The sequence below is a fragment of the Labrus mixtus genome, chromosome 1, assembly GCF_963584025.1.
Source record: "Labrus mixtus chromosome 1, fLabMix1.1, whole genome shotgun sequence".
In the NCBI taxonomy this organism is placed as follows: domain Eukaryota; kingdom Metazoa; phylum Chordata; class Actinopteri; order Labriformes; family Labridae; genus Labrus; species Labrus mixtus.
In genome coordinates this window covers 34962771-34990442 of record NC_083612.1, presented here as the reverse complement: position 1 = coordinate 34990442, position 27672 = coordinate 34962771, and the positions used below count along the sequence as shown (strand labels likewise).

General features: G+C 36.0%; 1 protein-coding gene and 1 long non-coding RNA gene across 2 annotated transcripts; both read right to left on the bottom strand.

Annotated features, from left to right (window-relative positions):
- Positions 1-503: 503 nt before the first annotated feature.
- spg21 (SPG21 abhydrolase domain containing, maspardin) lies at positions 504-25040 on the bottom strand. The gene is given in 10 exon segments (XM_061043010.1): positions 504-1217; positions 9506-9646; positions 9730-9837; positions 10926-11034; positions 11119-11264; positions 12039-12119; positions 13304-13393; positions 13396-13467; positions 16486-16548; positions 24902-25040. Coding segments are annotated over 9 exon segments (918 nt in total). The 5' UTR covers positions 24902-25040; the 3' UTR covers positions 504-1109.
- LOC132980368 (uncharacterized) lies at positions 3121-4108 on the bottom strand. The gene is made up of 3 exons (XR_009674162.1): positions 4062-4108; positions 3422-3521; positions 3121-3161 (listed from the first exon to the last, which is right to left on the bottom strand). It is a non-coding gene; the product is annotated as an uncharacterized LOC132980368 (long non-coding RNA).
- Positions 25041-27672: the final 2632 nt, after the last annotated feature.

Sequence of the window (27672 nt, the reverse complement as noted above, 5' to 3'; positions counted from 1 at the left end):
TGACGGATTCTAGACACTGGGTATCTACATTCTACAATTGCAACGATAATAATCATGCAATATATATTATCTGTCTGTATTTTGATGATTTTTTAAATGGCTAAAGTTTTCCCTTTAGCTTAAAAACATCAGAACTCATAAGTATTTTTTAGCCTGCAAATTAGCAATATGAGGTCCAAAGTCTTAGTCTTTATCACCTGAGAACTTCAGAAGCCAAATTGAAGCCATCTTATCCTGATAATTGTAAGTTCATGACTTTTTAAAAATATATTTACAGATAGATATTTACCGTATATAATGAGAGAGAGAGAGACTGAGCAGCTTTCCTAAACATTCGATGCATATTGAAGTGGAATTGAGTGCTAAGACAGAAGGACGTTTACAGTGATAGAAGAAACCTTTAGCTTCTATTCATGAAATTAAGATATCAGTGAGAACATGCACATAATCACAGCCATTTTTTTCTGTCTGTGTGTCACGAGTCAATGAAGAGGAACGATCTGTTACAGAAGGCACATCACATATTTTCATTTATTCAGAAACAGGAAGTAGAGAAGAGTTACAGCTGCAGGTGGGATGATGGGTGAAACCTCAGCTGCTTCAGATTTTGTCTGTAGGAACAGAGAGTTTCTAAAAATAGAATAAAGAATAAACATCCAGAGAAGTTTTAACCTGTGTTTGAATTCCAGTTTGTTGAAACAAACACAACAACATAGGGTCTTCCTGCAATCGGACACGGAAACAACATCATGTGATTTAAAAAAAAAACAAGGTGAAAAGCATATACACTTAATTTAATCAGAAGGTCAGAAACTCAAGAGATGTGTGTGTGAAAGGGAAGCAGCTCTCTGCAGATGCACCTCTTCATACAACACTAACAGAAACAGTTCAGGCAGGAAATGAGTGCAACAGTGATCAGATTCATTCACATAAGGCAAAGTGTCACAGGTTGGTAAAGCAGAGCAGATCCTTAGAAAATATTGCTTCATCTGTCAAATAAAAATACACTGCTGATTGGTTCCACAGGAGGACTTCCTGTTTGAAATGATGCTTTCAGGAGAATACAGACTGGAGAAATGTTCACAGGAGACTCAGTAGGTAAACGCTGCTCATTGTTCATCACTCAGATGAGTAGCCTGAACCTCCAGCTCCTCAGCAGTCACCATGTCCGGACTGATGGCGGCGTATCTGGTCCCGTGGAATTGACGCAGGTGGATCTGTAGCATAACAACAAAAAGCCTCCTTAAATCATCAAATCAATAAAAAATATCTATTTAAATTACATCAGACAGAGCCAGTATGTAGACTGTAGTACCTGTATGTAGATTGTAATACCTGTATGTAGACTGTAGTACCTGTATGTAGACTGTAGTACCTGTATGTAGACTGTACTACCAACTGTATGTAGACTGTAGTACCTGTATGTAGACTGTAGTACCTGTATGTAGACTGTACTACCAACTGTATGTAGACTGTAGTACCTGTATGTAGACTGTAGTACCTGAATGTAGACTGTAGTACCTGTATGTAGATTGTAGTGCATTTAAACAGATTGTACTACCTGTATGTAGACTGTAGTACCTGTACGTAGACTGTAGTACCCATAAACAGATTGTAGTACCTGTATGTAGACTGTACTACCTGTATGTAGACTGTAGTACCTGTATGTAGACTGTACTACCTGTATGTAGACTGTACTACCTGTATGTAGACTGTAGTACCTGTATGTAGATTGTACTACCTGTATGTAGACTGTACTACCTGTATGTAGACTGTAGTACCTGTATGTAGACTGTAGTACCTGTATGCAGACTGTACTACCTGTATGTAGATTGTAGTACCTGTATGTAGATTGTAGTACCTGTATGTAGACTGTAGTACCTGTATGTAGATTGCAGTACCTGTATGTAGACTGTACTACCTGTATGTAGATTGTAGTACCTGTATGTAGATTGTAGTACCTGTATGTAGACTGTAGTACCTGTATGTAGATTGCAGTACCTGTATGTAGACTGTACTACCTGTATGTAGATTGTAGTACCCGTATGTAGACTGTAGTACCTGTATGTAGACTGTACTACCTGTATGTAGACTGTAGTACCCATAAACAGATTGTAGTACCTGTATGTAGATTGTAGTGCCTTTAAACAGATTGTACTACCTGTATGTAGACTGTAGTACCTGTATGTAGACTGTAGTACCCATAAACAGATTGTAGTACCTGTATGTAGACTGTACTACCTGTATGTAGACTGTAGTACCTGTATGCAGACTGTACTACCTGTGTGTAGACTGTACTACCTGTATGTAGACTGTAGTACCTTTATGTAGACTGTACTACCTGTATGTAGACTGTAGTACCTTTAAACAGATTGTAGTACCTGTATGCAGACTGTACTACCTGTATGTAGACTGTAGTACCTGTATGTAGATTGTAGTACCTGTATGTTAACTGTAGTAACTTTAAACAGATTGTAGTACCTGTATGTAGACTGTACTACCTGTATGTAGACTGTAGTACCTGTATGTAGACTGTAGTACCTGTATGTAGATTGTAGTGCATTTAAACAGATTGTACTACCTGTATGTAGACTGTAGTACCTGTACGTAGACTGTAGTACCTGTATGCAGACTGTACTACCTGTATGTAGACTGTAGTACCTGTATGTAGATTGCAGTACCTGTATGTAGACTGTACTACCTGAATGTAGACTGTAGTACCCATAAACAGATTGTAGTACCTGTATGTAGACTGTACTACCTGTATGTAGACTGTACTACCTGTATGTAGACTGTAGTACCTTTAAACAGATTGTAGTACCTGTATGTAGACTGTAGTACCCATAAACAGATTGTAGTACCTGTATGTAGACTGTAGTACCCATAAACAGATTGTAGTACCTGTATGTAGACTGTAGTACCCATAAACAGATTGTAGTACCTGTATGTAGACTGTAGTACCTGTATGTAGACTGTAGTACCCATAAACAGATTGTAGTACCTGTATGTAGACTGTACTACCTGTATGTAGACTGTAGTACCTGTATGTAGACTGTAGTACCCATAACCAGATTTTAGTACCTGTATGTAGACTGTAGTACCTGTATGTAGACTGTACTACCTGTATGTAGACTGTAGTACCTTTAAACAGATTGTAGTACCTGTATGTAGACTGTAGTACCGATAAACAGATTGTAGTACCTGTATGTAGACTGTAGTACCCATAAACAGATTGTAGTACCTGTATGTAGACTGCAGTACCCATAAACAGATTTTAGTACCTGTATGTAGACTGTACTACCTATAACCAGATTGTAGTACCTGTATGTAGACTGTACTACCTGTATGTAGACTGTAGTACCTGTATGTAGACTGTACTACCTGTATGTAGACTGTAGTACCTGTATGTAGACTGTACTACCTGTATGTAGACTGTAGTACCTTTAAACAGATTGTAGTACCTGTATGCAGACTGTACTACCTGTATGTAGACTGTAGTACCTGTATGTAGATTGTAGTACCTGTATGCAAACTGTAGTAACTTTAAACAGATTTTAGTACCTATATGTAGATTGTAGTACCTGTATGTACACTGTAGTACCTGTATGTAGACTGTAGTAACTTTAAACAGATTGTAGTACCTGTATGTAGATTGTAGTACCTGTATGTAGACTGTAGTAACTTTAAACAGATTGTAGTACCTGTATGTAGATTGTAGTACCTGTATGCAAACTGTAGTAACTTTAAACAGATTGTAGTACCTGTATGTAGATTGTAGTACCTGTATGTAGACTGTAGTACCTGAATGTAGACTGTAGTGCCTGTATGTAGACTGTAGTACCGATAAACAGATTGTAGTACCTGTATGTAGACTGTAGTACCCATAAACAGATTGTAGTACCTGTATGTAGACTGCAGTACCTTTAAACAGATTGTAGTACCTGTATGTAGACTGTAGTACCCATAAACAGATTGTAGTACCTGTATGTAGACTGTACTACCTGTATGTAGACTGTAGTACCCATAAACAGATTGTAGTACCTGTATGTAGACTGTACTACCTGTATGTAGACTGTAGTACCTGTATGTAGACTGTAGTACCCATAAACAGATTGTAGTACCTGTATGTAGACTGTAGTACCCATAACCAGATTTTAGTACCTGTATGTAGACTGTAATACCTGTATGTAGACTGTACTACCTGTATGTAGACTGTAGTACCTTTAAACAGATTGTAGTACCTGTATGCAGACTGTACTACCTGTATGTAGACTGTAGTACCTGTATGCAAACTGTAGTACCCATAAACAGATTGTAGTACCTGTATGTAGACTGTAATACCTGTATGTAGACTGTACTACCTGTATGTAGACTGTAGTACCTTTAAACAGATTGTAGTACCTGTATGTAGACTGTACTACCTGTATGTAGACTGTAGTACCTGTATGTAGACTGTAGTACCCATAAAAAGATTGTAGTACCTGTATGTAGACTGTACTACCTGTATGTAGACTGTAGTACCCATAAACAGATTGTAGTACCTGTATGTAGACTGTACTACCTGTATGTAGACTGTAGTACCTGTATGTAGACTGTAGTACCCATAAACAGATTGTAGTACCTGTATGTAGACTGTAGTACCCATAACCAGATTTTAGTACCTGTATGTAGACTGTAATACCTGTATGTAGACTGTACTACCTGTATGTAGACTGTAGTACCTGTATGTAGACTGTAGTACCGATAAACAGATTGTAGTACCTGTATGTAGACTGTAGTACCCATAAACAGATTGTAGTACCTGTATGTAGACTGCAGTACCCATAAACAGATTTTAGTACCTGTATGTAGACTGTACTACCTATAACCAGATTGTAGTACCTGTATGTAGACTGTACTACCTGTATGTAGACTGTAGTACCTGTATGTAGACTGCAGTACCTGTATGCAGACTGTACTACCTGTATGTAGACTGTACTACCTGTATGTAGACTGTAGTACCTGTATGTAGACTGTACTACCTGTATGTAGACTGTAGTACCTTTAAACAGATTGTAGTACCTGTATGCAGACTGTACTACCTGTATGTAGACTGTAGTACCTGTATGCAAACTGTAGTAACTTTAAACAGATTGTAGTACCTATATGTAGATTGTAGTACCTGTATGTACACTGTAGTACCTGTATGTAGACTGTAGTAACTTTAAACAGATTGTAGTACCTGTATGTAGATTGTAGTACCTGTATGCAAACTGTAGTAACTTTAAACAGATTGTAGTACCTGTATGTAGACTGTACTACCTGTATGTAGATTGTAGTACCTGTATGTAGACTGTAGTACCTGAATGTAGACTGTAGTGCCTGTATGTAGACTGTACTACCTGTATGTAGACTGTAGTACCTTTAAACAGATTGTAGTACCTGTATGTAGACTGTAGTACCCATAAACAGATTGTAGTACCTGTATGCAAACTGTAGTAACTTTAAACAGATTGTAGTACCTGTATGTAGACTGTACTACCTGTATGTAGACTGTAGTACCCATAAACAGATTGTAGTACCTGTATGTAGACTGTACTACCTGTATGTAGACTGTAGTACCTGTATGTAGACTGTAGTACCATAAACAGATTGTAGTACCTGTATGTAGACTGTAGTACCCATAACCAGATTTTAGTACCTGTATGTAGACTGTAGTACCCATAAACAGATTGTAGTACCTGTATGTAGACTGCAGTACCCATAAACAGATTTTAGTACCTGTATGTAGACTGTAGTACCTGTATGTAGACTGTACTACCTATAACCAGATTGTAGTACCTGTATGTAGACTGTACTACCTGTATGTAGACTGTAGTACCTGTATGCAGACTGTACTACCTGTATGTAGACTGTACTACCTTTATGTAGACTGTAGTACCTGTTTGTAGACTGTACTACCTGTATGTAGACTGTAGTACCTTTAAACAGATTGTAGTACCTGTATGCAGACTGTATTACCTGTATGTAGACTGTAGTACCCATAAACAGATTGTAGTACCTGTATGTATACTGTACTACCTGTATGTAGACTGTAGTACCTGTATGTAGACTGTAGTACCCATAAACAGATTGTAGTACCTGTATGTAGACTGTAGTACCCATAACCAGATTTTAGTACCTGTATGTAGACTGTAGTACCCATAAACAGATTGTAGTACCTGTATGTAGACTGCAGTACCCATAAACAGATTTTAGTACCTGTATGTAGACTGTAGTACCTGTATGTAGACTGTACTACCTATAACCAGATTGTAGTACCTGTATGTAGACTGCACTACCTGTATGTAGACTGTAGTACCTGTATGCAGACTGTACTACCTGTATGTAGACTGTACTACCTGTATGTAGACTGTAGTACCTGTATGTAGACTGCATTACCTGTATGTATACTGTAGTACATGTATGTAGATTGTAGTACCTGTATGCAAACTGTAGTAACTTTAAACAGATTGTAGTACCTGTATGTAGACTGTAGTACCCATAAACAGATTGTAGTACCTGTATGTAGACTGTAGTACCTGTATGTAGACTGTACTACCTGTATGTAGACAGTACTCCCTGTATGTAGACTGTAGTACCCATAAACAGATTGTAGTACCTGTATGTAGATTGTAGTGCCCATAAACAGATTGTAGTACCTGTATGTAGACTGTACTACCTGTATGTAGACTGTAGTACCTTTAAACAGATTGTAGTACCTGTATGCAAACTGTAGTAACTTTAAACAGATTGTAGTACCTGTATGTAGACTGTACTACCTGTATGTAGACTGTAGTACCCATAAACAGATTGTAGTACCTGTATGTAGACTGTACTACCTGTATGTAGACTGTAGTACCTGTATGTAGACTGTAGTACCATAAACAGATTGTAGTACCTGTATGTAGACTGTAGTACCCATAACCAGATTTTAGTACCTGTATGTAGACTGTAGTACCCATAAACAGATTGTAGTACCTGTATGTAGACTGCAGTACCCATAAACAGATTTTAGTACCTGTATGTAGACTGTAGTACCTGTATGTAGACTGTACTACCTATAACCAGATTGTAGTACCTGTATGTAGACTGTAGTACCTGTATGCAGACTGTACTACCTGTATGTAGACTGTACTACCTTTATGTAGACTGTAGTACCTGTTTGTAGACTGTACTACCTGTATGTAGACTGTAGTACCTTTAAACAGATTGTAGTACCTGTATGCAGACTGTATTACCTGTATGTAGACTGTAGTACCCATAAACAGATTGTAGTACCTGTATGTATACTGTACTACCTGTATGTAGACTGTAGTACCTGTATGTAGACTGTAGTACCCATAAACAGATTGTAGTACCTGTATGTAGACTGTAGTACCCATAACCAGATTTTAGTACCTGTATGTAGACTGTAGTACCCATAAACAGATTGTAGTACCTGTATGTAGACTGCAGTACCCATAAACAGATTTTAGTACCTGTATGTAGACTGTAGTACCTGTATGTAGACTGTACTACCTATAACCAGATTGTAGTACCTGTATGTAGACTGCACTACCTGTATGTAGACTGTAGTACCTGTATGCAGACTGTACTACCTGTATGTAGACTGTACTACCTGTATGTAGACTGTAGTACCTGTATGTAGACTGCATTACCTGTATGTATACTGTAGTACCTGTATGTAGATTGTAGTACCTGTATGCAAACTGTAGTAACTTTAAACAGATTGTAGTACCTGTATGTAGACTGTAGTACCCATAAACAGATTGTAGTCCCTGTATGTAGACTGTAGTACCTGTATGTAGACTGTACTACCTGTATGTAGACAGTACTCCCTGTATGTAGACTGTAGTACCCATAAACAGATTGTAGTACCTGTATGTAGATTGTAGTGCCCATAAACAGATTGTAGTACCTGTATGTAGACTGTACTACCTGTATGTAGACTGTAGTACCTTTAACCAGATTGTAGTACCTGTATGTAGACTGTAGTACCCATAAACAGATTGTAGTACCTGTATGTAGACTGTAGTACCTGTATGTAGACTGTACTACCTGTATGTAGACTGTAGTACCCATAAACAGATTGTAGTACCTGTATGTAGACTGTACTACCTGTATGTAGACTGTAGTACCTGTATGTAGACTGTAGTACCCATAAACAGATTGTAGTACCTGTATGTAGACTGTAGTACCCATAACCAGATTTGTAGACTGTAGTACCGTTAAACAGATTGTAGTACCTGTATGTAGACTGTAGTACCCATAAACAGATTGTAGTACCTGTATGTAGACTGTACTACCTGTATGTAGACTGTAGTACCTGTATGTAGACTGTAGTACCCATAAACAGATTGTAGTACCTGTATGTAGACTGTACTACCTGTATGTAGACTGTAGTACCTGTATGTAGACTGTAGTACCCATAAACAGATTGTAGTACCTGTATGTAGACTGTACTACCTGTATGTAGACTGTACTATCTGTATGTAGACTGTAGTACCTATATGTAGACTGTAGTACCCATAAACAGATTGTAGTACCTGTATGTAGATTGTAGTGCCTTTAAACAGATTGTACTACCTGTATGTAGACTGTAGTACCTGTATGTAGACTGTAGTACCTATAAACAGATTGTAGTACCTAAATGTAGACTGTAGTACCCATAACCAGATTTTAGTACCTGTATGTAGACTGTAGTACCCATAAACAGATTGTAGTACCTGTATGTAGACTGTAGTACCCATAAACAGATTGTAGTACCTGTATGTAGACTGTAGTACCCATAAACAGATTGTAGTACCTGTATGTAGACCGCAGTACCCATAAACAGATTTTAGTACCTGTATGTAGACTGTAGTACCTGTATGTAGACTGTACTACCTATAACCAGATTTTCGTACCTGTATGTAGACTGTAATACCTGTATGTAGACTGTAGTACCCATAAACAGATTGTAGTACCTGTATGTAGACTGTAGTACCTGTATGTAGACTGTAGTACCTGTATGTGGACTGTAGTACCCATAAACAGATTGTAGTACCTGTATGTAGACTGTACTACCTGTATGTAGACTGTAGTACCTGTATGTAGACTGTAGTACCCATAAACAGATTGTAGTACCTGTATGTAGACTGTACTACCTGTATGTAGACTGCAGTACCATAAACAGATTGTAGTACCTGTATGTAGACTGCAGTACCTTTAAACAGATTGTAGTACCTGTATGTAGACTGTAGTACCTTTAAACAGATTGTAGTACCTGTATGTAGACTGTAGTACCTTTAAACAGATTGTAGTACCTGTATGTAGACTGTACTACCTGTATGTAGACTGCAGTACCATAAAGAGATTGTAGTACCTGTATGTAGACTGCAGTACCTTTAAACAGATTGTAGTACCTGTATGTAGACTGTAGTACCTTTAAACAGATTGTAGTACCTGTATGTAGACTGTAGTAACTTTAAACAGATTGTAGTACCTGTATGTAGAGGTTGACCTCAGCACTCCTGCACAGGTAGGGGAAGTTTCCTCCTGTCTTCAGGTGGGCTCGTCTGGCGTTCGGATACAGTTTGTACATCTCTTCTTTAGCCTCCAGTGACAGCGCACTCTGATCAAACACCTGCACATAGCTGTCTGTCAGGTGACTGTTGTACAAATATACATGTGCTTATTTAACAATAAAGGTCTCCTTAACACACTTACATCTATAATGGTCACAGCAACATCTTTGATTTTGTGCGGCTCCACGTAAGAGTTCTGGCAGTTTAGCGTTAGCCGCGATGCTAACTCACTTTGGTTCAGACTCTCCAACTGCAGAAGACAAGACACAATGAGGAAGGGTTAATATTTAAACATAGGAAGACATGAAGAGGGCTTGACCACAGCCGGACGATGGCAGGTCAAAAGAGTGTAGCTGGTTTACAGAGGAGGTTGAATAGACACTCCTATACAGACAATCATTTCAAGAATCATCTTATATTCAGAGGAACAGACGTTTTCCAGCAAGAGGACCCTTGAACGTCTCACACAACAAAAACATACAGATCACAATCGATCCATCATCTGTTCGGACCATCCCCCCACGATTCAGGCCGTATGTGATCCGCAGTTCTGTGGAAAATGATTATCGTGGTGTAGAATAAATGTTTTGCTGCTAAATCCCTTTGCAGTCGAAGTGAAAAGAAGGCAGCATTTACAGGTAAGTAGAGTGTGAAGGCACCATGGAGATACACTGTACACATAGGAAGACATTAAAGTCTTTTAAAATATGTTTACACACGTTTTTCACAGACACGCAGAAACAGTTCATAAAACACTTTTTCATTGTGTTTGGATACTTTCACATGATGCTTCCACTTTTCTCACTCTTGCCGTGTCAGAATTTTTCAGCATATATCAACTGGTGGTCCTATGTAACAACAATCAGAAACTTAACGTTATCCTGTAGCCCATTGAAGCCTGTAGCTGTACAATTAGACACAAACTCTATTACAGAGCATTGTGTGTCCCTAAATGCCTGCTGTCTGTATGTGTGTGTAACACACACTGCAGGAGCAGCCTGCACAGACACAAACACATCTGGGAAATGAACAATGTGTATTCATTACTTATTCAAGCTTGTAAAAGCCCATACAAGAAAAAATAAATGTTTTTAGAGATGACAGCAAACTTTTAATTCACAAAACAATTGATGTGGTGTTTGTAAAGTTGATGTCCCTGATGAGGATATATTTGCCACAGACTGTTGTAGGATATTGTAAAACAGTTAAGCAGCAGAGATCAGGTTAATCTAACTGCTTCTATCATTAGTATCTGTGACCAAAATCTGGGTTCTGATCCAGACCGTGACATTTGTGATTCTCTTCAACACTAGTTTTTAAACACCCAACCCCACTCACCCTGTCCACCATGAAGTCGATCGCATCGGCCATCTTGGAGTCCACAGGTCCTTTAGCAAAGTTCCCCAGAACTATCTTCTTCAACATGAAGGCAGGCATCAACCAGAAACTGAAAACGGAGACAAACACTAATGATTAAACACACCAACACTGAGGTTTATTTATTTATCTGTGTTATAATACTCAGACTCACCTGTTAGCCGTCCAAGTCTGGTTAAAGATGGAGGTGTCGCTGAACGAGTTACACAGGATCAGAGAATGAACTCTGGGAGATTTGTGCGTGCACTCTGCAAACTTCTGAGCCAAGAATCCTCCCAGAGACGCCCCGAACAGGTGCACCTGAGGGTCAGACACACAGGCTGTTTTCAAAACCGCCTACTACAAACTACTGAATGTACTGCATACTGAACAGTAGTATGTGACTGCAGGTCAGTGGTTATATTGACGTATGCAGCCCAAGCGAAACTGGTTTCCGGTCTTGGATTGCAGAAGCAAACAGCAGCCCAGCTGGCATCAAATGTTGCTACAGTGTAGCATCCACTTACAGACTGAAAAAAGCTGACAAACGATTCATTTGGATTTTCATGGTTTTTTGGAATCTGTCAGTTTGATCTCCAACTGTGGCGCTTTTGCATTGTGGGAAACTAGATTTTCCCCTAATCAGTAGACGGTCGGTCAGGATGAGCTGATCGGCTTCAAATTTGCTTCACATCCCCGGTCAGTTAAAAAAATTCCAAAATCGGCGCCGATCCTGTACTTGAGATCGGGATCGAGACATCTCTACTGAGTCCTGTGAGACCCTCCAGAGCTGATAAAAGAAACCAACTCTTGTGCCCACTAGAGGCACTTTCCAAAAGTGGGTCAATCCCCCATGGAGCTCCCTGTTAAAAGTTAATTTTAACATCAGAAATGAACATGTTTACAGTCTGTTTAAAACATAGAAAAAAAACATTCTGGTCTCGGTATAGCTCATTTCACTTTTAATGAAAACTGTACAGTAGTTCATTTTTATCCAGTATTTAACACACACACACGCACGCACATGCACACATGGTTACGCTGTGAAGACAACATCACTCACCTCTCAGAAACAGATCCTAAAAAGAGACTAACCTTGTCTAGCTGAAGGTGATCCAGAAGCTTCCTGAAGCCGTCACAAAACTCCATCAAGTCCCAGTAGACTGGATACTGCAGCTGGAGAGAGCAGACACACCGTTACAGCCTCACTTTATTCTCGCTGACTTTTCTCTTTACGATTAATCATTGCTGATTCATCATCAATGAAATATCACACCTGATTTATTATTACTTTTTCATCATGTAGGGTTATTATTATCCCTGAATTACTTTATCTGATTGTTTATCTCGGACCTATTATTCATAAATAATCACAGAATCATTATTACTGAACTATGATTATTGACATACTATGCCTGAGTCTGACTTACAATCACTTTGCACTAATTATTAACACAGAATATAATTATATAATTCATATCAACTCTGATTTAAATTATACTATTATACTAACATTAAAACTAATTGATTATCACTCATTTATTGCTTTACATTCATAATTACTGATTTATTAACTTATCTCTGAATTACTATCTCTAAAATATTATCACTGCTTCATTATCAATGATTTATTACTGATAATTTATAACCACAGGTAACCTCATTTATGACCTGATTTATTATACTGAACATTTATCTCTGATTGACACACAGGACCGAAGCAACGTCAAAGATGACACACGCCTCAATACAGAACAATATAAACATGAACAAACTACTTTACTTTTTTGTTCCTGCATAAAGTGTGTGCGCTCCTGCAGTGTGTGTGTGTGTGTGTGTTCATGCAGAGTGTGTGTGTGTGTGTGTTCATGCAGAGTGTATTCTATCCCTGCTTATTACACGACTGTGTAAAATGCTTGATTGAGATTCCCAAATGACACATAGCAAACGACTGCTTATTCCTCCATAGCTTGCTGTTGTTAAGCAGAACAAACAGTTACTATGAAAAGCAAAGGGTTACTAGTGATGCAGCTCTAACCGCAGAATACGGCTGACAAACTGTCATCATATCCATCTGCAGAAAGACATTTGACATTTGTCTGTTTACTGTGTGAAAAAGAGAAAAAAGACAAAAAGGGCAGGGAAAAGAGGTAAAAAAACACAAAAATGATAGGCTATGACAGAGAAATCTATAAAACGTAGGATGGCACAACCCCTTCAAGGTGTAAACCCCCTGATCACCCTGTCTGGGTTTCATTCCACTATAACAACCTGTTCACTATACATTATCCCTTACATAGCGTGTGCTCCTTCAGGGCGTGCATGTGTGTTCATGCAGAGTGCGTTAGTGCGTGTCTCACCGAGATGACCCTGTAGCCCCATCCTGTCAGCGCTAACACCTGCTGGAAGAACACCTCTGCCGTCCCGCTGACCGGGGGGAGGAGGATGATATGGGACACCTGATGCTCTTTGGACCGGCGTCATACAGAGACCACACCTTACTGTCATCATCATCCACGATGATCTAACACACACACACACACACACACACACACACACACACACACACACACACACACACACACACACACACACACACACACACACACACACACACACACACACACACACACACACACACACACACACACACACACACACACACACACACACACACACACACACACACACACACACACACACACACACACACACACACACACACACACACACACACACACACACACACACACACACACACACACACACACACACACACACACACACACACACACACACACACACACACACACACACACACACACACACACACACACACACACACACACACACACACACACACACACACACACAGGGAGAGAGGGAGAGGTCATGACTCCTCAGTTAGTGTTGATGAAGAACATGTGTGTACCCAGAGCAATAAGCTAGATTTAAGTGCTAGATGTGGTTCAGCCTCACTAACATGGAGGTGGTTAGGATTTTGAAAATACGGATGTTGCTCAAAAGACGCAAATCAGCACACTATGCCAGAGAGTGTTTGCCGTTACAACTTAGATCACCACCTGCAAATGAACCACCACACAGACTATGAAGAATATGTAAAGCTTCGGGGGTCAGTGGTTGACCAACATCGCCAAACTAAAGTACGGCAAAACAAAAACACACTCAACAAACTTCGGCAAAGTTATTCAGTCAGGGTGCCTCATGACGAGAAGGGAAACAAATGGCACTAATTACTAACAAATGCTGTCACTAACTACATTGCAAATGATATCATGCAAATTCAACCACCGGGAGAGATGGTTTCAAACACCTTTCAACTACATTAACACATCCAATCCATGACAAAAATGTGTGATCCCATCTGAACCATGACATATGTGGTCCGTTGCACCACTAGTCCACACTGTAATCTGTCAGCTGTACTTCCTGACTGACTCACAATGCCACTGAATCACGCACACACACGCAGCATCCTTTAACACGCATTAATTGTGTCAGTGAGAAGAAAGAGGAACATATTTCACACTGTTTGCCACGATCAGTTCAGACACACACACAGGCTTGAGTCACTGTGAAGTTAAAGAGCGTCACGACACAATTGTTGAAACAGAGTTCAAACACACAGTCCTTGTGTATTGAGGGTATTCATTTAGTGATTAAAATGTAGGCAGCTGACTTGTGTTGGAACTTTCTTCAACGTGTTCATGGCTGGTGTAACAGTAACATCTTTTCAGTTCTCTTTTTCTAAAATAAGATTGAGTAGCAATACATAAATATGAAGAATTCTTTTGTCCTCAGGGTGGAGCCGAGGAGCCAGTCTTCATTCAAATGAAAAATTAAATAAAGCGTCATCATCATTTTTAACATTGCAAAGCTGCACTTAGATTTTTTATTTTAATATATTTTAAGCATTCTGCATTTTAAATGTTTTTTATCTTGTTTCCTCAACATCAACAAAAAAACACTGAGCTGCATTTCTTCTAACCTAAGAAATATTATTACAAAATGTAAATCTGCTGTTGGACTGTGCTCTGTATTATCAGTTCCTCTGTTGTCACTGTGAAGACAAACATTGTTTCACACTGTGGACATTCAGTTACTCATTAACTAACAAACACAGCGAGACTATTGGAGTCTACTGACAGCTCTGTGTAGAAAAGACAGGACGCAGCTGTGATCAGATCATCTGTTTGGGGATCAGTGTGGTTCATGAGAATGTCAGAAGCTAAGTGTAAAAATATTTCTGAGAGAGCTTTGTGTTTGAGTTAAAACAGAAACACAACTGATTACGATGTGAGATCTTATAAGATTCGACTGCAGGACCATGGTGTTTTATATAGCCGTAGCTCTTGTTAAAAGGCCTGCTCTCCATGCTCTACTACCCAGATGTAAACCAGCACAGTTAAGAAGCACGGTTTGGCAGGATTTGTATGTATGTAGACTGTGTCAGGTTCAACTGCCATAGAGACCGCAGGCATGTGGATGTTTACCTGCAGGGAGGACCGAAGGCTGGCGGTGCTAACACTGCTAATGATAGCCACACTCTGCAAACTAAAGACTGCAGACAATTTTGAATAAATTATTCTCATCTTTGACTGTATTCTGTTTTCTTAAATTTAGACTAGTTGAAATTATTAGTCTGAATTAAAATGTAGGTTTAACAGCATTAGGGAAATCCCTACCTGAAACCTTATCAGATATTTGACACTAAGTTAATTCTTAAACATGTATTTGACACTTAGTGATCTAACAGTATCTACTTATTATGTGCATCAGTTCCAACAGATGAACGTTTGAACAGAAACCAGCAGCAGGTCTGTTGTTCATCACACGTGACCTGCTGTAGTGCACAGAGGGACTGTTCAAACACTCACAGCACACACAAAAGGCCCCAAGGGAAAATAAAAATTGGTACTGTTCCTGATAAATAACCATAATAATATGACAATAGCTGTTTATCAGCTGTGTGTTCTGAGTATGCCGTTTGTTCAGTCTTGACTCTGTACATGACAGAAACACATATCGACAGACTCCTCAAGCTCATAACGATTTACCATAATGGATAGTGGACACTGAGGAAACACTAATTCACCCCCAAAAGATGAAACACTGCATTTATAACGATAGCAACCTCTATGTGTGTGTGTTCATGTTAGAAAACCTTGACCAAATACTCCACTCCAGACTTTACATTATTGTAATAATCACTGTATTGTAGAGCACAGAAGAGTGAAATCACTAATTGATAAATAGTTTAGTGTCAGATGTGAAAACAGTTTAGTCCATCCTGAGTTAAACACTGGCAGACTCAGTCTGATGTCATCATGCCACAGCACATATCCAACACAAACTCATCGACAGGTTTCGACACAGAGTGAACATCAGGACACTATTGACTAAACAGTGTTTTATTGTATAGACTGCAGGTTTATATTACTTCCAAACATGTTCTCTGCTGTGTTCATGTACAAAACCAGGATTATGAGAGATTACAGATTATAAATCATGAGGTACTTACTCTCTTCAGGGGCACTGTGCTTCTGAACCAGTTATAGTCAGGAGACACTTTAATCTCGTCCATCTGAGGAAACACACAAAAAACTCAAGAAAATATGTTTCGCCAAGTGTTCTTTCAATATAAGCTTCAGCTACTAAACGTTTTTATATTTATATTCAGCTATCATACTCTTTAATGAGATTCAGCTATCATACTCTTTATTATGATATTCAGCTATCATACTCTTTATTATGATATTCAGCTATCATACTCTTTATTATGATATTCAGCTATCATACTCTTTATTATGATATTCAGCTATCATACTCTTTATTATGATATTCAGCTATCATACTCTTTAATGATATTCAGCTATCATACTCTTTATTATGATATTCAGCTATCATACTCTTTATTATGATATTCAGCTAACATACTCTTTAATGATATTCAGCTATCATACTCTTTATTATGATATTCAGCTATCATACTCTTTAATGAGATTCAGCTATCATACTCTTTAATGATATTCAGCTATCATACTCTTTATTATGATATTCAGCTATCATACTCTTTAATGAGATTCAGCTATCATACTCTTTAATGAGATTCAGCTATCATACTCTTTATTATGATATTCAGCTATCATACTCTTTATTATGATATTCAGCTATCATACTCTTTATTATGATATTCAGCTATCATACTCTTTTTTATGATATTCAGCTAACATACTCTTTATTATGATATTCAGCTATCATACTCTTTATTATGATATTCAGCTATCATACTCTTTATTATGAGATTCAGCTATCATACTCTTTATTATGATATTCAGCTATCATACTCTTTATTATGATATTCAGCTATCATACTCTTTATTATGATATTCAGCTATCATACTCTTTATTATGATATTCAGCTATCATACTCTTTATTATGATATTCAGCTATCATACTCTTTATTATGATATTCAGCTATCATACTCTTTATTATGAGATTCAGCTATCATACTCTTTATTATGATATTCAGCTATCATACTCTTTATTATGATATTCAGCTATCATACTCTTTATTATGATATTCAGCTATCATACTCTTTATTATGATATTCAGCTATCATACTCTTTATTATGATATTCAGCTATCATACTCTTTATTATGAGATTCAGCTATCATACTCTTTATTATGATATTCAGCTATCATACTCTTTATTATGATATTCAGCTATCATACTCTTTATTATGATATTCAGCTATCATACTCTTTATTATGATATTCAGCTATCATACTCTTTATTATGATATTCAGCTATCATACTCTTTAATGATATTCAGCTATCATACTCTTTATTATGATATTCAGCTATCATACTCTTTATTATGAGATTCAGCTATCATACTCTTTATTATGATATTCAGCTATCATACTCTTTATTATGATATTCAGCTATCATACTCTTTATTATGATATTCAGCTATCATACTCTTTAATGATATTCAGCTATCATACTCTTTATTATGATATTCAGCTATCATACTCTTTAATGATATTCAGCTATCATACTCTTTATTATGATATTCAGCTATCATACTCTTTATTATGATATTCAGCTATCATACTCTTTTTTATGATATTCAGCTATCATACTCTTTAATGATATTCAGCTATCATACTCTTTAATGATATTCCGCTATCATACTCTTTATGATATTCAGCTATCATACTCTTTAATGAGATTCAGCTATCATACTCTTTATTATGATATTCAGCTATCATACTCTTTATTATGATATTCAGCTATCATACTCTTTATTATGAGATTCAGCTAACATACTCTTTAATGATATTCAGCTATCATACTCTTTAATGAGATTCAGCTATCATACTCTTTATTATGATATTCAGCTATCATACTCTTTATTATGATATTCAGCTATCATACTCTTTATTATGATATTCAGCTATCATACTCTTTATTATGATATTCAGCTATCATACTCTTTATTATGAGATTCAGCTATCATACTCTTTATTATGATATTCAGCTATCATACTCTTTATTATGAGATTCAGCTATCATACTCTTTATTATGATATTCAGCTATCATACTCTTTATTATGAGATTCAGCTATCATACTCTTTATTATGAGATTCAGCTATCATACTCTTTATGAAATTCAGCTATCATACTCTTTATTATGATATTCAGCTATCATACTCTTTATTATGAGATTCAGCTATCATACTCTTTATTATGATATTCAGCTATCATACTCTTTATTATGATATTCAGCTAACATACTCTTTATTATGATATTCAGCTAACATACTCTTTAATGAGATTCAGCTAACATACTCTTTATTATGATATTCAGCTATCATACTCTTTATTATGATATTCAGCTATCATACTCTTTAATGATATTCAGCTATCATACTCTTTAATGATATTCAGCTATCATACTCTTTATTATGATATTCAGCTATCATACTCTTTATTATGAGATTCAGCTATCATACTCTTTATTATGATATTCAGCTATCATACTCTTTATTATGATATTCAGCTAACATACTCTTTATTATGATATTCAGCTAACATACTCTTTAATGAGATTCAGCTATCATACTCTTTATTATGATATTCAGCTATCATACTCTTTAATGATATTCAGCTATCATACTCTTTAATGATATTCAGCAATCATACTCTTTATTATGATATTCAGCTATCATACTCTTTATTATGATATTCAGCTATCATACTCTTTATTATGATATTCAGCTATCATACTCTTTATTATGATATTCAGCTAACATACTCTTTATTATGATATTCAGCTAACATACTCTTTAATGAGATTCAGCTAACATACTCTTTATTATGATATTCAGCTATCATACTCTTTATTATGATATTCAGCTAACATACTCTTTAATGATATTCAGCTAACATACTCTTTAATGATATTCAGCTATCATACTCTTTATTATGATATTCAGCTATCATACTCTTTAATGAGATTCAGCTATCATACTCTTTAATGATATTCAGCAATCATACTCTTTATTATGATATTCAGCTATCATACTCTTTATTATGATATTCAGCTATCATACTCTTTATTATGATATTCAGCTATCATACTCTTTATTATGATATTCAGCTATCATACTCTTTATTATGATATTCAGCTAACATACTCTTTATTATGATATTCAGCTATCATACTCTTTATTATGATATTCAGCTAACATACTCTTTAATGATATTCAGCTATCATACTCTTTAATGATATTCAGCAATCATACTCTTTATTATGATATTCAGCTATCATACTCTTTATTATGATATTCAGCTATCATACTCTTTATTATGATATTCAGCTAACATACTCTTTAATGATATTCAGCTATCATACTCTTTAATGAGATTCAGCTATCATACTCTTTATTATGATATTCAGCTATCATACTCTTTATTATGATATTCAGCTATCATACTCTTTATTATGATATTCAGCTACCATACTCTTTATTATGATATTCAGCTATCATACTCTTTATTATGAGATTCAGCTATCATACTCTTTATTATGATATTCAGCTATCATACTCTTTATTATGATATTCAGCTATCATACTCTTTATTATGATATTCAGCTAACATACTCTTTAATGATATTCAGCTATCATACTCTTTATTATGATATTCAGCTATCATACTCTTTATTATGATATTCAGCTATCATACTCTTTATTATGATATTCAGCTATCATACTCTTTATTATGAGATTGAGCTATCATACTCTTTATCATGATATTCAGCTATCATACTCTTTATTATGAGATTCAGCTAACATACTCTTTATTATGATATTCAGCTATCATACTCTTTATTATGATATTCAGCTATCATACTCTTTATTATGAGATTCAGCTATCATACTCTTTATTATGATATTCAGCTAACATACTCTTTATCATGATATTCAGCTATCATACTCTTTATCATGAGATTCAGCTAACATACTCTTTAATATGAGATTCAGCTAACATACTCTTTATTATGATATTCAGCTATCATACTCTTTATTATGATATTCAGCTATCATACTCTTTATTATGAGATTCAGCTATCATACTCTTTATTATGATATTCAGCTAACATACTCTTTATCATGATATTCAGCTATCATACTCTTTATCATGAGATTCAGCTAACATACTCTTTAATGAGATTCAGCTATCATACTCTTTAATGAGATTCAGCTATCATACTCTTTATTATGATATTCAGCTATCATACTCTTTATTATGATATTCAGCTATCATACTCTTTAATGAGATTCAGCTATCATACTCTTTATTATGATATTCAGCTATCATACTCTTTATTATGATATTCAGCTATCATACTCTTTATTATGATATTCAGCTATCATACTCTTTATTATGAGATTCAGCTATCATACTCTTTATTATGATATTCAGCTATCATACTCTTTATTATGATATTCAGCTATCATACTCTTTAATGAGATTCAGCTATCATACTCTTTATTATGATATTCAGCTAACATACTCTTTATTATGATATTCAGCTATCATACTCTTTAATGAGATTCAGCTATCATACTCTTTATTATGATATTCAGCTATCATACTCTTTAATGAGATTCAGCTATCATACTCTTTATTATGATATTCAGCTATCATACTCTTTAATGATATTCAGCTATCATACTCTTTAATGATATTCAGCTATCATACTCTTTATTATGATATTCAGCTATCATACTCTTTATTATGATATTCAGCTATCATACTCTTTATTATGATATTCAGCTATCATACTCTTTATTGTGATATTCAGCTATCATACTCTTTAATGATATTCAGCTATCATACTCTTTATTATGATATTCAGCTATCATACTCTTTAATGATATTCAGCTATCATACTCTTTATTATGATATTCAGCTATCATACTCTTTATTATGATATTCAGCTATCATACTCTTTAATGATATTCAGCTATCATACTCTTTATTATGATATTCAGCTATCATACTCTTTATTATGATATTCAGCTATCATACTCTTTAATGATATTCAGCTATCATACTCTTTATTATGATATTCAGCTATCATACTCTTTATTATGAGATTCAGCTATCATACTCTTTAATGATATTCAGCTATCATACTCTTTATTATGATATTCAGCTATCATACTCTTTATTATGATATTCAGCTATCATACTCTTTAATGATATTCAGCTATCATACTCTTTATTATGATATTCAGCTATCATACTCTTTATTATGATATTCAGCTATCATACTCTTTATTATGATATTCAGCTATCATACTCTTTATTATGATATTCAGCTATCATACTCTTTAATGATATTCAGCTATCATACTCTTTATTATGATATTCAGCTATCATACTCTTTATTATGAGATTCAGCTATCATACTCTTTATTATGATATTCAGCTATCATACTCTTTATTATGATATTCAGCTATCATACTCTTTATTATGATATTCAGCTATCATACTCTTTAATGATATTCAGCTATCATACTCTTTATTATGATATTCAGCTATCATACTCTTTAATGATATTCAGCTATCATACTCTTTATTATGATATTCAGCTATCATACTCTTTAATGAGATTCAGCTATCATACTCTTTATTATGATATTCAGCTATCATACTCTTTAATGATATTCAGCTATCATACTCTTTATTATGATATTCAGCTATCATACTCTTTATTATGATATTCAGCTATCATACTCTTTTTTATGATATTCAGCTATCATACTCTTTATTATGATATTCAGCTATCATACTCTTTAATGATATTCAGCTATCATACTCTTTATTATGATATTCAGCTATCATACTCTTTAATGATATTCAGCTATCATACTCTTTATTATGATATTCAGCTATCATACTCTTTATTATGATATTCAGCTATCATACTCTTTATTATGATATTCAGCTATCATACTCTTTAATGATATTCAGCTATCATACTCTTTATTATGATATTCAGCTATCATACTCTTTAATGATATTCAGCTATCATACTCTTTATTATGATATTCAGCTATCATACTCTTTATTATGATATTCAGCTATCATACTCTTTATTATGAGATTCAGCTATCATACTCTTTATGATATTCAGCTATCATACTCTTTATTATGATATTCAGCTATCATACTCTTTAATGATATTCAGCTATCATACTCTTTATTATGAGATTCAGCTATCATACTCTTTATTATGATATTCAGCTATCATACTCTTTATTATGATATTCAGCTATCATACTCTTTAATGATATTCAGCTATCATACTCTTTATTATGAGATTCAGCTATCATACTCTTTATTATGATATTCAGCTATCATACTCTTTATTATGAGATTCAGCTAACATACTCTTTAATATGAGATTCAGCTATCATACTCTTTAATGAGATTCAGCTAACATACTCTTTAATGAGATTCAGCTAACATACTCTTTATTATGATATTCAGCTATCATACTCTTTAATGAGATTCAGCTATCATACTCTTTATTATGATATTCAGCTATCATACTCTTTATTATGAGATTCAGCTATCATACTCTTTATTATGATATTCAGCTATCATACTCTTTAATGAGATTCAGCTATCATACTCTTTATTATGATATTCAGCTATCATACTCTTTATTATGAGATTCAGCTATCATACTCTTTATTATGAGATTCAGCTAACATACTCTTTAATGAGATTCAGCTATCATACTCTTTAATGAGATTCAGCTATCATACTCTTTATTATGATATTCAGCTATCATACTCTTTATTATGAGATTCAGCTAACATACTCTTTAATGAGATTCAGCTATCATACTCTTTAATGAGATTCAGCTAACATACTCTTTAATGAGATTCAGCTATCATACTCTTTATTATGATATTCAGCTATCATACTCTTTATTATGAGATTCAGCTATCATACTCTTTATTATGATATTCAGCTATCATACTCTTTATTATGATATTCAGCTATCATACTCTTTAATGAGATTCAGCTAACATACTCTTTAATGAGATTCAGCTATCATACTCTTTATTATGATATTCAGCTATCATACTCTTTATTATGATATTCAGCTATCATACTCTTTAATGAGATTCAGCTATCATACTCTTTATTATGATATTCAGCTATCATACTCTTTATTATGATATTCAGCTATCATACTCTTTATTATGATATTCAGCTATCATACTCTTTAATGAGATTCAGCTATCATACTCTTTATTATGATATTCAGCTATCATACTCTTTATTATGATATTCAGCTAACATACTCTTTAATGAGATTCAGCTAACATACTCTTTAATGAGATTCAGCTATCATACTTTTTATTATGATATTCAGCTATCATACTCTTTATTATGATATTCAGCTAACATACTCTTTAATGAGATAGATAGATAGAATCTTTATTATCATTACAAGGACACAACAAAACTTTGTTAGCAGCAATCCTAAACAGCAGCGTTTACAAAAACAACAACAAAAATATATTTGTGGTGATATGAGCAAAAAGTGGCCAGAGAAATTGCTGTTCAGTGAATGAATGGTAATAATAATAATAAATAAATAGACAGTTGTGGTGACTGAAATAATATATACAGTTATTATTGTGCAGTGACTGATTAATTAAACAAATATAAATATAGAGATAAAGTGCAAATAAGTGAAGTTATGGTGCAGTGACAGAGTATATACAGTTATTATTGTGCAGTGACTGGATGAGTAAATAAATAGTTTTAGTACAATGAATAAATAAATAGACAGTTAAAGTTAAAGTGCAGTGACTGAGTAAAAAAATAGACAATTATAAAGCAGTGAATTACAAAGTTATTGCACAAGTAATATTGAACAGTTATCAGCAGATGGGTAATTATTCAGCTAACATACTCTTTACTATGAGATACGTTGCTATAATCTTTAATATTACCTTAAACTACTATACAGTTTAATCAAAATTACAGAGGTGTATTATTATTTGTTAGCTTCAGGTGCTGCAGTCTGTATCATTAGCTTCGGCTGCCATAAAGTTTAATATTAACTTTAACTGCTTTAAAAAAGCCTCAGCAAGTACGGTATTTTTTTAGGTCTTTTATATCAGCTTCTGGTAAAGTATTAAATTTAACTTCACCTGGACCACTGTTTAATATATGAACCTCAGCATCTTCACTGTTTTTATGTTAGCTTTCTTAGCTTTAATGCTAACTATCTAAACCCACCGTGTAGCCTCTTACAGGCGTTACCGTGACAACTCAAACAGCAGATATCTTATCGGTGTGTAAATATTATTTACAATGATGTTACCGTGTTCGTCGAGGATGTTAGTCACCGAGTCCGGGGAAGTTTATCCATAACTGGGGAGCATTTTCTGCAGCTGGCTGCCTGGTCATATGACTCCAGCTTCACACACTTCCGCAAAGCTTCTGACACTGCCTACCCATAATGCACAGCGTGTGTTCGCCTCACAGACCATAGACTGTAAATATTATATATTATCTATTTTGGTTTCACAGCGGGCCACATTTTTGCTAACTGTGGGACACTCTCAATTAGACAGTTATAATTACGCCAACTTATCATTTGAAAAAAGTAACAATAAATGTCTATAGCTCTCATCAGAATGTGGACTATGATGTCATCATTTATATTTTTAAACTCGTATGCAAATAGAAATGCTTGATTAAACACGCTTAAAATAGAATAAAAGCCAATTCAAACTACTTTTTCATTTAGAAATGCGCTGAAGCGTTTTACAGAAGGGTACAGCAATTATATATTTCTTGGGAAGGACAAAATTTAAACCAGTAATCAAAGATTTCTATAGAAATATTAAAATTTAAAAATATGAGCAAATTTGGTCTTGTGGTTGCAACTAAAATGGAAATCCTGGATGGTAGATTATCTATCTATCTATCTCTGATCTGAAAACTAGGAAGGTCTTGTCAGCTAGGTGGGCGAATCGAATTGCTTTGAGCAGATATTGATAGTGGGTCGTTGTCAGGCTTTGTTTGGACTGAGCACTTAAGTTTCATTCTCTGAGCATCAACAGGAGAGGCAGTTGACGCGTGTGACGCTTCAGCGTGGCCACAGAGCCCGGGCATCCACGACTACTGCTTTGCCTATTTTCTCTGGTCATCTGCTAAACGCAACATGTGCTACAAAGAAATCTCTGTCATTCATGGGAACAGGAAAAGACACATCTGTCATAGACAATGAAATCTTAACAACTTGGCTCAGCTTAAGAAAGCCTCTTCTACAACTCCTCATTTGAATATCACACAATTTTGGTTACTGCTCCTATTAAAATGTACATTGCTATCATTTACCGCCCACCAGGGTGTAATCTGAATGATTTTGTTGTGGAACTGGACATGCTACTCTCAGAAATCCCTGATGATGGAACACCACTGATTGTAATGGGAGACATGAATATACACACTGATAAAGCCCAGGCAACAGACTTCCTTGCTCTCCTATCCTCATTTGACCTCACGCAGGTCCCAACTCCTCCTACCCACAAAGCTGGCAACACTCTTGATTTAATCCTGACTCGGAACTGCTCGACAGCAAACCTGACTGTCACCCCTCTACATCTATCAGACCACTTCTTTATTCAATTCACAATCTCCTTGCCGGAAACTCCCTCAGGCACACCCACAAATGGTGTCATACCACCAAAACATGCGATCGCTCAAGCCAGCTCAGCTGTCTAACGAGGTAATGGCTGCCATGCCTGCCCAAAAGGTCTTTACCGCACTCTCTACAGACGAGGCTACAGACACACTGCTCCACACTAGCCTCATCTCTGAACAAGCTCTGCCCTCTGGTGTCCAAACTTGCTAGCAAAACCCACCCTAGCCCATGGCTCACAGAAGTCATAAGAGAGCAAAGAGCAGGGCTGAGGTCAGCAGAGAGAAAATGGCAAAAGCAGCACGACTGGTCTTCAACCTGCCTAAAAGAGCACATGTCACTCCGCTGTTCATCTCCTTACACTGGCTCCCAGTTACTGCTCACATCAAATTTAAAACTCTGCTGCTCGCTTACAAAACAGCGACAAAAACATCTCCTCCTTACTTTAACTCTCTGATCCAGGTCTACACTCGCCCACTACGCTCTGCCAATGAAAGGCGTCTGATCCAACCTTCACAACAGGGTCCTAAGACGCTGACTAGACTCTTCTCTCTCCTAGAATCTATCTATCTATCTATCTGTCTGTCTGTCTGTCTGTCTGTATGTCTATCTGTCTGTCTGTGTGTCTGTCTGTCTGTCTGTATGTCTATCTGTCTGTCTGTCTGTCTGTCTGTCTGTCTGTCTGTCTGTGTGTCTGTCTGTCTGTCTGTGTGTCTGTCTGTGTGTCTGTCTGTCTGTCTGTGTGTCTGTCTGTCTGTGTGTCTGTCTGTGTGTCAGTCTGTCTGTGTGTCTGTCTGTCTGTCTGTGTGTCTGTCTGTGTGTCTGTCTGTCTGTGTGTCTGTCTGTGTGTCTGTCTGTCTATCTGTCTGTCTGTCTGTCTGTCTGTCTGTCTGTCTGTCTGTGTGTCTGTCTGTCTGTCTGTGTGTCTGTCTGTGTGTCTGTCTGTCTGTCTGTGTGTCTGTCTGTCTGTGTGTCTGTCTGTGTGTCAGTCTGTCTGTGTGTCTGTCTGTGTGTCTGTCTGTCTGTCTGTCTGTGTGTCTGTCTGTGTGTCTGTCTGTGTGTCTGTCTGTCTGTCTGTCTGTATATCTATCTGTCAGTCTGTCTGTGTGTCTGTCTGTGTGTCTGTCTGTCTGTGTGTCTGTCTGTGTGTCTGTCTGTGTGTCTGTCTGTCTGTCTGTCTGTGTGTCTGTCTGTGTGTCTGTCTGTGTGTCTGTCTGTCTGTCTGTCTGTATGTCTATCTGTCAGTCTGTCTGTGTGTCTGTCTGTGTGTCTGTCTGTGTGTCTGTCTGTCTGTCTGTCTGTATGTCTATCTGTCAGTCTGTCTGTGTGTCTGTGTGTCTGTCTGTCTGTGTGTCTGTCTGTCTGTTTGTCTGTCTCTTGTGTTCCAATTCCAACTTCGGCCGCTGCATGATGTTGGCGCTGTTACCCTTGCTCAAGAACGACCA